The sequence below is a fragment of the Panthera pardus genome, unplaced genomic scaffold (genome assembly GCF_024362965.1).
Source record: "Panthera pardus isolate Hobbes unplaced genomic scaffold, ASM2436296v1 HiC_scaffold_6, whole genome shotgun sequence".
NCBI lineage: Eukaryota > Metazoa > Chordata > Mammalia > Carnivora > Felidae > Panthera > Panthera pardus.
The window spans coordinates 51,913,208-51,925,266 of NW_026526991.1; the positions used below are offsets into that span (position 1 = coordinate 51,913,208).

The 12,059-nt window shown below is 38.9% G+C and overlaps 1 protein-coding gene across 2 annotated transcripts in view; it reads right to left on the reverse strand.

Moving 5' to 3' along the window:
- Nucleotides 1-1,094: 1,094 nt before the first annotated feature.
- The window catches only part of TBK1 (TANK binding kinase 1), a 53,147-nt gene continuing 42,182 nt past the window's right edge, over nucleotides 1,095-12,059 (reverse strand). The window contains exons 17-21 of one of the 2 annotated variants that reach the window (XM_019455004.2): nucleotides 11,522-11,623; nucleotides 11,320-11,416; nucleotides 10,328-10,434; nucleotides 10,040-10,111; nucleotides 1,095-1,358 (exon numbers count right to left, since the gene is read on the reverse strand). In XM_019455004.2, coding sequence (XP_019310549.1) covers nucleotides 1,349-1,358; nucleotides 10,040-10,111; nucleotides 10,328-10,434; nucleotides 11,320-11,416; nucleotides 11,522-11,623 — 388 coding nt within the window. In that variant the 3' untranslated portion in view covers nucleotides 1,095-1,348. Of the gene's footprint in view, nucleotides 1,359-3,481; nucleotides 4,265-10,039; nucleotides 10,112-10,327; nucleotides 10,435-11,319; nucleotides 11,417-11,521; nucleotides 11,624-12,059 lie in introns of those variants that run through there. The other variant, XM_019455002.2, reaches the window with a different exon arrangement.

Consider the following 12,059-nt stretch of genomic DNA (forward strand, 5'->3'; position numbering starts at 1 on the left):
CTGTCATTCCTTTGGTTTGTCCTTTAGACCTTAGCCCTCATAACTAGAAACTGTATTAATAGATGTTCTTTCTAAAGAAAGAGTTTTAAGCTTCAGAAACTCTAACCTATTGTAACACTTGGTAATTTTTAAGCACAGACTCCCCACACCCTCCTGCCCCTCCCCCTTCATAAGAAGTTACATTCACAGAGGAACAAAGTAACCGGTATCCACTAAACTCAGCATGGGGGAATCTCAGTGGCAATCTGTGGGACTTGGTGGTGATTAACAAGCTGCCTCCCAAAGCAATGGCCTAGGTCACGTTTGCTTGTACGAATTAAAAAGTTTTATTTTGTACAAACTGAAATTTTTTTCCAGTGAAAAAACGGTGTGTTTTAAACGGGGGCAGGAATGGATCCCAGAAAAAAAAGTTTGACGGATCCTTACAAGCCAAGAAATGTGTAAAAGAACAAGATTTTTTTCCAGGGTCCTTTTTTTGGAACTTAGCCCTTTGTTGAATCTCTCTCTAGACCTTTGCCCTTATTGCATATTAGCTCAGCAGACACCAGTGTCTACCAAGCAACTGGCACTGACGTTCCCGTCACCACACCTGAAGACACCAGGTCATGATCTCGTGTCTGTTGAGTTCGAGCCCTGTGATGGTAACAGCATTTGGGTTACTTAGAGTATAAGTCAGCACCAGAAATGTAGTGTGATGTATAATTCATTTTTGAGAGAGAGAGAGAGGGACAGAGAGAGCGTGAGCAGGGGACGGGCAGGGAGGGAGGGGGAGGCACAGAACTTGAAGCAGGCTCCCAGCTCTGCACTGTCAGCACAGAGCCCGATGCAGGGCTGAACTCCCAAACCATGAGATCATGACCTGAGCCAAAGTCAGACGCTCAACCCACTGAGCCACACCGAAGCGCCCCTGGGGTATGCTTTTATACATCACACTACATTTCTGGTGCTGACTTACACTCTAAGTAACCCAAATGCTATTACCAACTTTTATTTCCAGGTCGGCGTCTTTGTTTTCTATCCCATTTTCAGTATTCCTTAGGAATTTGGATTTTGAGTGCTTCTCTAGGTGACAAGTGGGGAGGAAGTCCAACTAAAAACAACAGTGTAAGACTTTTGCAGGTTCTTCAGTTTTTTTGTTTTTGAAGTCATCTCTACTCCCAACATAGGGCTTGAACTCACGACCCCAAGGTCAAGATTTGCACGCTCTTCCAACTGAGCCAGCCAGGCGCCCCAACTTTAGTCTTCTTAAAAGTGGGATGTAGGGTGGTGGATCCAGCTAAAACAAGAGTTTTACAACTTCTTTATATTTTCAACACTTCTCAGTTTTAAACATTTGAGTAAATTTCCCTCAGCACCTCCTGAAAGGCAAAGCATAATGCGTAATAGGCACTTCTGAGTGGAGTGAAATCAGAAATAAAAGGTTAGTCCTGATTGTGACTGTGATTCTGAAAGGAGAACAGACCTTTTTTTTTTTTTTTTTAACATTTATTCATTTTTGTGAGAGAGAAAGAGAGAGAGAAAGAGAGAGAGACAAAGTGCCAGCAGGGGAGGGGCAGAGAAAGAGGGAGATACAGAATCCAAGTCTGAAGCAGGCTCCAGGCTCTGAGCTGTCAGCACAGAGCCTGATAAGGGGCTCGAACTCACGAACTGTGAGATCATGATCTGAGCCCAAGTCGGACACTTAACCCACTGAGCCACCCAGGAGCCCCAGGAGAATAGATTTTTGATATTTCAATGGAGATTGTTTATTCCTACTGATAGTGCCTTTAATTCCAAACAACTTCTTATTTTTACCATAGAACACAAAAGTGAACCTATTCACTCAGAAACCTCTCTCTCAAAAACAAATAAACAAAAACAGGAAAACAAGAAAAATCCAAGACTATTATAATTTCTTTCTGGTTAATTTACTGATAAATATATTTTAAAGAAGAATTTTGAGGAAAAGATCTTTTGTATCTAAGAAGAGGTACCCTGCTTGACAAAGTGTAAGGAGGTCTATAAGCCACTAATACAGTACTTGGTAGTTTCCAAAATAATTGAACCTGGAACTCCAGAAGATGTTATGGGATTATTTTTCACATCTCTTCCCTAACCTCTAATTCCTTTTTGATTTACTCAAAAATATCTTTTTTCCCATATGCTTTACATTCACTTACTTCATTTTTATTTCTTGTGGTGTTAGAACTGTAACCTGAGGCGCCTGGGTGGCTCAGTCAGTTAAACGTCCAACTCTTGATTTAGGCTCAAGTCACAGGTCACGATTTGTGAGATCAAGCCCCACCTTGGGATCTGCACTAACAGCACAGAGCTGCTTGGGATTCTCTCTCCCCCTCTCTCTCTCTGTTCCTTCCCAGCCTTTTTTCTCTCTCTCAAAATAAATAAACAGACATTAAAATAATAAAAAAAAAAGAACTATAACTTATGTGAAAAACTAAATCCACTAGCTATATACCGTTTTTATATCATTAATCCCTACCGTTAAGAAATATATCCTAATATGGAAAAAAGGCTACTAGACTGGAGATGCAACTTATTAGGTTATTATTAGGTTAGCAGAGTAGCATCACCATGTATTTATTAACTTAAAATGTTCTGAAAGAGGGTTATATTTTTGAAGGTAAAATATTAAAAAGCAAGAATGCTTGGTTTTCATGTTGCTGTAATGGGGAATAAAACCTTAACTCTTAACCAATATTAACACGGAATGGATTTGCTCTTAACAATACAGCTCCTAAAACTTCAGTCCCCGCAGCAAGAGTTTGTTTATTGGAGACCTTTTCCAGAGGTGCTGAAAACTAAATCTGCAAACGTATTAAGTAATCACATAACCTGGTGTTCAGTGATACGCAGATTTAAAAGTGATACAATTAAATACACGTGTGTCAGATAGTCGAATGGAAAATTAAAATCAAGAGGGATTCAACAGATAGCCCCTCCCCCCCCACAAACTCTAAGCCTGAACAGGTGTTTGACAGAGACCATTTACCTACTCGTGCATGTATGTCTAGAATGCATACAGATGATGCTTAAAATTCTCCACTATGATAATGCATTGCGATTTCAAATTAAGTCCTAATCCATTTTCAGTTTTCCAATGCTCATGGGAGTCGAATTTATTTAGTCTTTGGGACGTGGTATCTTTGTGATACGCAGGTTGTATACACGCACACTTCAATAATCTGGTAAATCAGAAACCACAACCAAAACCACACCCTTGTTGGAGAAATAATTCCTTGCTGAACATACCCTTTAGCAAAGGACTCTGGGTAGATTTTTCAAAGAGAATGTTCCGTTTAGATTTGTATACATTTATGGGAGAACTTATACTAAACTTGGAATCAGACTTAGAAGAGAAACAAAACTGTCCATATATCCAACAGTCTGAGAATAACTTACCATCACCATCGATATTCTTTCTTTCAAAAGACACCTTTTGTTTCTCAAACTGTTGTACACAGAAAAATACAAATTCTTTACATTAAAATTGAGAAATTTATTGATATTTTTTCATGATGGAGTAAGCAGAATTAAATTAAACAAGAAATATACAGCTTGAAACAGTGGAAATAACCCTAAAATGTTTTATGACAATCATACACTTATGGCCAAAATAAAATGAATAGTTTTTAATAATTAAATCACTTTAAAAATTTTGCTCAATAATTTATCTGAAATTAAAGAGACGTGAGGATAACTGGGATCTGGGCACCTTGTAAAATGAAATAATGTCACTTTATCCTTCCCCCAAAATTGTGATCCTAGTAAAACAGTGGTTTGGTTCTGCTCTTCACCCAAAGAAGCCACTTCTCCATCCTATCACTTACAAACCTGTCAACTATCAGTCTTTTCTGATTTGTAAGGATGACAATTTTGGTTCCATTTAAAAAATGTTTCCAGTAGGCAGGCGGAGAAACAACCCAGTTAGCCTTACTCCAGTATTTCAACATATCGGTCATGGCTTTCTTCTAGTGCTCACTGAGGTCAAATGTCCTCATATAATTATAAATGTTAAAAGGTAAAATTACATCTTAACAGCAGCCAAAAATTTATATATTTTCTTGTGTATTTACAATATTGTACATATTTACAAGACCACATCAAATACTGAATTGTAGAAATAAGAGACCACTTATAGAGGCACTCATTTAATGAATGTCTCAGCATTATTTTCTTGTGCAAACTAAAACTGTTCTCGAACTTCCCAGAAAGCTAAAGACAGTCAACATTGCGAAGGCCGCCATCCATGGTTAAAGAGCCAAACCTAAAACACAAAAGAAAACAGGAAATCTCAGAAGATTCATTTATTTGGCCTGTAACATTTTAAAGAGTATATAGGGTACTTTTCAGATGAATAAACTGTTATTTAAGAGTTTAAGCAACTGGGGCGCCTGGGTGGCTCAGTCGGTTAAGCAGCCGACTTCAGGTCAGGTCATGATCTCGCGGTCCGGGAGTTCGAGCCCCGCGTCGGGCTCTGTGCTGATAGCTCAGAGCCTGGATGGAGCCTGTTTCAGATTCTGTGTCTCCCTCTCTCTGACCCTCCCCTGTTCATGCTCTGTCTCTCCCTGTCTCAAAAATAAGTAAAACGTTAAAAAAAAAAATAAAAAAAAAAAAAGTTTAAGCAACTATGATGTCCCCAATTTTTACTGAGACATGGTGGTATTATTATAAATATGTGAAAAAATACCAATCAGTGGCTTGGGAGACTTCTTAGGAGAAAAGGCTGAGTGATGTGATCTAGAAAGTATTAGAAACAATTGGACAACTTCCTTTTGGTGGGGTGGGATTTAGAAAAGCGAAGATAAGGAGTTGGGAGTAGGTGTGACATACTTAACGGAGAGTAAATTATGTAAAGTTAAGTAAAGCGACCTTGCTACAATGGAATGTTATTTTGGGGACTAGTGGGAAATGAAGGTGAGTGAATAGGCTGGCCAGAGGATTATATCCTGTGATTTCAAGTATGAATTTAGATTTGACCTTTTAGGTAAGAGGAGTTTAGAAATTGTTGAGCCAAAGGAGTGGCATGGCATGACTAGACCTTTGGCTGTACTAGCCCATGACAGATGGGAAAGGCCTGGGCTTAGGAAGATAGATAATAGGTTATCACCACAGCTCACATGTGAGCAGGAAAGGGGGTCTGATGAGGCTGAGAGGGGGAAAATGGAAACATTTTGAAGGAAGATCACCAAACTAATGAAAGGCAATAAAAAACAGTTAGTGTCTAAAATGATGTATGTTCACGGAAGCAGAAGGAAAGGTGGTTCCTTTGAATAGAATGAGGAAATAGGAGGGGAAACTGAGCTGGGAAGGGTGATATTATGTGATTTTTAGATATGAAAGAAATAAAGTGATAATGAGATACCCATGTGGAGACAGTGCTCAAGACCCGGATTCCATTATGTCCTTTAGCATTTAAGTTACGATTACACCATGTCATATCACCCATTTATTGTTATATAAACTTGCAAGTAAAACGGGAAAGTGACTTATGGGACGTGCTTTGGGCAGTGGGGATTCTATGGCATACGACATAAGAAAGTGAGTATAAAAGCTTGTTAAAAGCATTACTTAATAGTCTCTTCTCCTTGCTGATATTTAGCTAAGGTTGTAAAGAAAGTAAATTGGGCACTAAAAAAAGAAAAATTACTATGTAATTGCTATAAATTAATACAAAAAAGATTTTAAAACCAACAGGCAATTCACACACACATATAAATTTGAATAAACAGGGGCGCCTGGGTGGCTCAGTTGGTTAAGCGTCCAACTCTTGTTTGGGCTCAGGTCATGATCTCACAGTTCATGAGTTTGAGCCCTGAGTCAGGCTCAGTGCTGCTGGCGTGGAGCCTGCTTGGGATTCTATCTGCCCCTGCCCCACATGCTCTCTCTCTCTCTAATATATAACCTTAAAAAAAAAAAAAGAAAAGAAAAAATTGGGGTGCCTGGGTGGCTCGGTTGGTTGAACGTCCAACTCTTGATTTCGGTTCAAGTCATGATCTCAGTTTCCTGAGTTCGAGCCCCATGTCAGGCTCAGCACTGACAGTGCGGAGCATGCCTGGGTTCCTCTCTCTCCCTCTCTCCCACATGCATTCTATCTCTCTCAAAATAATAAAAAAATAAAGAAAAAAGAAAAAATTAATACTTACCAAAATTTAAATGTGATGCCCTGTGACCCAGCAATTCCACATCTAGAAACATCTAGAAATTGATCCCTCAAATATTTTTTTTTTTTACTTAAACTAAAAATAAAATTTTTTTAATGTTTTTATTTATTTGAGAGAGAGACAGACAGAGTGCAAGCTGGAGAGGGGCAGGGAAAGAAGGAGACACAGAATCTGAAGCAGGCTCCAGGCTCTGAGCTGTCAGCACAGAGCCCGATGTGGGACTCAAACTTGTGAACTGCGAGATCATGGCCTGAGCCGAAGTCTGATGCTCAACTGACTGAACCACCTAGGCACCCCTATTTAAACAATTTTTATTTATTTATTTTTTAAACTTTATTTATTTATTTTGGGAGAGACAGAGTGTGAATGGGGAAGGGGCAGAGAGAGAGAGACAGACAGACAGAGAATCCCAAGCAGGTTCCGCACCATCAGTGCAGAACCCACGAACCGTGAGATCGTGATCTGAGCTGAAACCAAGAGTTGGAAACTTCATTAACTGGGCCACCCAGGTACCCCAAACAATTTTTTTTTTAATATTTGTTTTTGAGAGAGAGAATGTGAGCAGGGGAGAGGCAGAGAGAGAGGGAGACAGCTGTGAAGCAGGCTCCACACTGTTAGCACAGAGCCCGAGGAGGGGCTTGAATCCACAAACTGCGAGATCATGAATTGAGCCAACGTCAGACGCTCAACCGACTGAGCCACCCAGGTGCCCCTAAATAATTTTTTTACCAAAATTTTTCTATTTTGAGAGAGTAAGCAAGCAGGGGAGGGTCAGAGAGAGGGAGAAAGAGAATCCCAAGCAGGCTCCTCACTGTCAGCACAGAGTCTGATGTGGGGCTCGAACCCACAAACTGCAAGATCATGACCCAAGCCGAAACCAAGAGTCAGACGTTCAAGTGACTGAGGCACTCCAATCTCTCAAATATTCTTACACAAGTACATGAAGGCATACATACAAATAAGTTCACTGAAGCATGGTTTATAATTGTGAAAAATTAACACAACTTAAATGCCCAACAAATAGGACAGCCAAATAGATACGGTAGAGCCATACACTAGTCTATTAGGCAGCTGCTGAAAAGGAGAAAAAAGAAGTGCCTGACTAGCTCAGAGCATGCAACTCTTGATCTTGGGGTTTTGAGTTTGAGTCCTACATTGGGTGTAGAGATTACTTAAAAATAAAATCTTTAAATGGGGTGCCTGGGTGGCTCAGTTGGTTCAGCATCTGACTCTTGATTTTGGCTCAGGTCATGATCTCAGGGTTGTGGGACTGAGCCCCACATCAGGCCCTGTGCTGAGCATGGAGCCTGCTTAAGATTCTCTCTCCCTCTCCCTCTGTGCCCCCTCTGCTTGCTCTCCCTCGCTCTGAAAGAAAGAAAGAAAGAAAGAAAGAAAGAAAGAAAGAAAGAAAGAAAGAAAATGAGAAAAAATAGAGCTATATATATGGACATGAAAAGGTACTGGTGATATACAGTCTTAGCTGAAAAAAGACTAAACCAGTATGAACAGAATGATCCCATTCACATAAAACGTACATGCACAACAAACTCTTAATAGTAATTACTTCTGCGGGGGTGGAAGGGGATCATGAGAAAAGGCAGGTAGAGCCTTTCATTTCCAAATTTTTACAATCATATATTGTAGGAAATCTTTATAGAATGTATTCTAAAAACTAATTCATTGAGAAAAAATTGATAGCTAAGTGAAATTAGTCAGAGAAAGACAAAAATCATGACTTCACTCATATGAGGACTTTAAGAGACAAAACAGATGAACACAAGGGAAGGGAAACAAAAATAATATAATAAAACGGAGGGGGACAAAATGAAGAGACTCATAAATATGGAGAACAAACTGAGGGCTGCTGGAAGGGTTGTGGGAGGGAGGATGGGCTAAATGGGTAAGGGGCATTAAAAAATTTACTCCTGAAATCATTGCTTCATTATATACTAATTTGGATGTAAATTAAAAAAAATAAAAAATAAAGTTAAATTATAAAAAATAAAATAAATATATATATGTATAAAAAAAAAAAAAAGAAAAAATTGATAATACTACAGAAGTGAGTAAGTCACCTGGCTGGCTCAGTGGGTAGAGCATGCAACTTGACCCCAGGGTTTTGGGTTTAAACCCCACATAGGGTGTAGAGATTACTCAAAAACAAAACAAAACAAAACAAAACAAAAAAACAAGTGTCAGGGCATCTGGGTGACTCAGTCAAAGTTGAGTGTCCAGATCCTGATTTCGGCTCAGGCTGTGATCCCAGGGTCATGGGATCAAGCCCTGCATTGGGCTCTGGGCTGAGTGTGGAGCTGCTTAAGATTTTCTCTCTCTTTCTCTCTCTTCTCTCCCCCCACTTGTGCTCTCTCTAAAATAAAATATTAAAAAAAAAAAAAAAAAGAAATGTCAAATAACTTTCTGCACATAGCTCAAAAATCATGTGACTTTCTGACAATCTTTCCAAACTACAGGAAACTTTCTTTGGTCCTTTTATTTGCGAGAATAGTTCCAGTGGGGATAAGACTGTATGAGGAAGTAGGAGGCTAGATTCCAGCTCCAGCTCACCTCTTAGGGTGTGAACTTCAGTACCTGTGAAACATGGATAGAGACTGTCTGCTCAGCTACTGTACGAGGCTGGAATGCATGCTGAGCAAGCTTACGCAGTGTGAAAGTGCCCTGCAAGCATATAAAATGTCGCACAAGTGTGAAGTACTTTTATTAGTGTGCTGGGAATTAGAGAACATATCGATAAGCACGTAAGGGCTTCAAAGAGAAGGGTTCTTACTAGAAAGCCAAATATTCCTTAACTTCCCTGAGGAACTGGGACGAGGAAATAGCATTCAAAAGTGGGTTTACTGGCTCTGGGTGTTTTCCAACTCTCTCTCTCCCTGATCTATGAGGATTTTTTTTTTTTTTTGAAGTATTTATTTAAGTAATCTCTACACCCAATGTGGGACTCAAACTTATGACCCCAAGATCAAGAGTCACATGCTCTTCTGCCTGAGCCAGCCAGGTGCCCTTCCCTGATCTATGAGGATATATAGGAAAAGCTGATACCCAGCTCTCAAGGAACTGCATTTACAGAGGGCGCTCACCCGCACAGAGGTCTGCAGAGGGCTTGTAAGTTACAGAGCACCAGAGCACCAGCATCTTATGAGCCACTCTTTCTTCCTTTTGAAAGATGTTGTTTTTAAGTAATCTCTTCACCCGGTGTCAGGCTCAAACTTACAACCCTGAGATCAAGAGCCACATGCTCTAAGCCAGCCAGGCAGGTGCCTCTTATAAGCCATTCTGATTCCAAAATTTAAACTTATGATTCTAATGAGAAAATGTATGAAAAATAATGTGCAAAAGATTTTCATTTTCACAAACTGACTCAAATAAGCAAATAATTCTATTAACCAGTGCTTCTATAAAATGGAATCAATCACAGTTGACTTGTCTTTATCCAACCAACCTCAAGCACATTACAGGGCACCACGGAAATCGCAAAACATAAGGGTTCTCGACTTGATGTCTATCCTTTTCCCACTACTTAACCTACTACTACAGACAGACAGGTACAAGTTTAGATCTATATGTGCTCTAGTGCACAGAAAACCACAGGGCAGAGGAGCACCTGGGTGGCTCAGGCGGTTGAGTGTCCGACTTCGGTTCAGGTCATAATCTCGGTTTATGAGTTCGAGCCCCGCGCCCGGCTGTGTGCTGACAGCTAGGAGCCTGGAGCCTGCTTCTGATTCTGTGTTCCCTCTCTCTCTGCCCCTCCCCTGCTCATGTTCTCTCTCTCTCTCTCTCTCAAAAATAAACAAACATAAAAACATTAAAAAAAAAAAAAAAGAAAGAAAATCACAGAGCAGAATGGCATTTCCATTACTCACCTTTCTAAAATATGATTATTTTCGGCAAGTTCTTTAACCACTCCTTCCATCTCTTCCTTTAATTTCTTCATACTATACAAACAAAATAAGAATGTCTCTGCTCAAAAAAGTATGCAAATGTTTTAGAATTACACCATGTTTTAGTTCTCTTGATTGAAGTAAGCCATTAAATACATTAGCAAATATAGTCACCACAAACACCAAAAATTTCAAAATAAAAGAGCAAGATCACAAACTGAAATAAAAATGAACAGAAACATAATAGTTACCAAATAATAAATTTCTTACCCAAGAGTCATTTCCACTAATGTATTAGAACAAGGATAAATTGGGGTCATGGTATGTTTGATTCCACTGGAGGCTGCAAACATTTTTTGAGGCAAAGTTTCTTGTAACTAAAACATCGAAAAAAATTCACATCAATCACTGAACGAAGTACAAACTACAGATCTTACATCAAATGTTCCAGGTTTATTAAGCCCTTTATAGCTTTTAAATTTTAATTTCAAAACCATGAATGATACAGTAGTTAAATGAATACTCTAAGAAAATCTCCTCTTTTCTTTTGAAAAAAAATTTTTTAAATGTTTTATTTATTTTTGAGAGAGAGGGAGACAGAGTGCAAGTGGGGGAGGGGCAGAGAGAGAAGGAGACACAGAATCTGAAGCAGGCTCCAGGCTCCGAGCTGTCAGCACAGAGCCTGACATGGGGCTCGAACTCACCAACTGTGAGACCATGACCTGAGCCTAAGTCTGATACTTAACCGGCTGAGCCACCCAGGAGCCCCTAAAGAAAACTTTTCTTATAGATAAAAGAATGTTCTAACATATGCTTTAAAATTTTTTAAAAAATATTTTATCATAGGCTTTTAGGGGCGCCTGGGTGGCTCAGTCAGTTAAGTGTCTGACTTCGGCTCAGGTCATGATCTCACAGTTTGTGAGTTTGAGCCCCGCGTCCGGCTCTGTGCTGACAGCTTCGGATTCTGTATCTCCCTCTCTCTCTATCCCTCCCTGACTAGTGCTCTGTTTCTGTCTCTCAAAAATAAATAAATGTAAAAAAAATTTTTTTTTAATATTTTATCATATGCTTTTAATCATAAGACATCTAAGTTCTGAAAACTTGGCTCAAAACACATATTACAAATGGGTAAACAGAACTGAATATAAGGCAATTTATGTCCTATTTCTCCCTTTTCAATCATTTCAAACTGAGAAGAAATACATTTTTTTTTCCTAATAGGAAAAAGAGAGATGTTTTCTAGATACTTTTCATAGTCATACCTCATTTGTATAATCTTGATACTTTGACACTTCTTCTTCAATATCAAAGCACTGATTAGTTAGTGATAATAACTGTTTCCTAAGATGAAGCATCTTTCTGAAAACCAAAAAGAATCAATAAGCAGTCTAATATCAGTGTTACTTAAAAAATACAACATTCACTGAATTGTACATTGTGCAGTCAACCACAAAGCTTACTTACCTCATCCATTCTTCTGACTTATCCAAAAATGCCTCATATTTTTTAACACATTCGTCTGTAAAATGGGTCATAGCTTTTGTTGCATGGTAATACAGTTTTTGCCTATAATTTAGAAATAATTGTAGGTTTAAACCAGTGTCACGGTTTCTACTTCAAATATTAAAAACTTTTCAAACATATAAAACTTATGTTTCTTAATAATGACTGTTACGGCTTTAGAATATTTATAGTAGAAAGCCAAAGGTTTCTAAAATCGACATTATAGCAGCAGGAAGCAAAAGAGAAGGTTCATAAAGGAGAATGGTCACAAATACTTATTCAATGAAGTTAAGGTAAGAAAGTGGTTAAGGCTGGCCTTGTCTATGTTCTTCCTTATTTGTCCTTCTGCAAGCAGAAGACCACCTCCTTATTCTCCCTTCTCTTCAACCTCTCAATCAGGGACCAGACACATGGACCTCAAATATGTACATACACAGTAACAATTCTGTAAAGCTAAGATGAAAATGTATTTTTCATTGTAATTAATTTCAATTTTAAG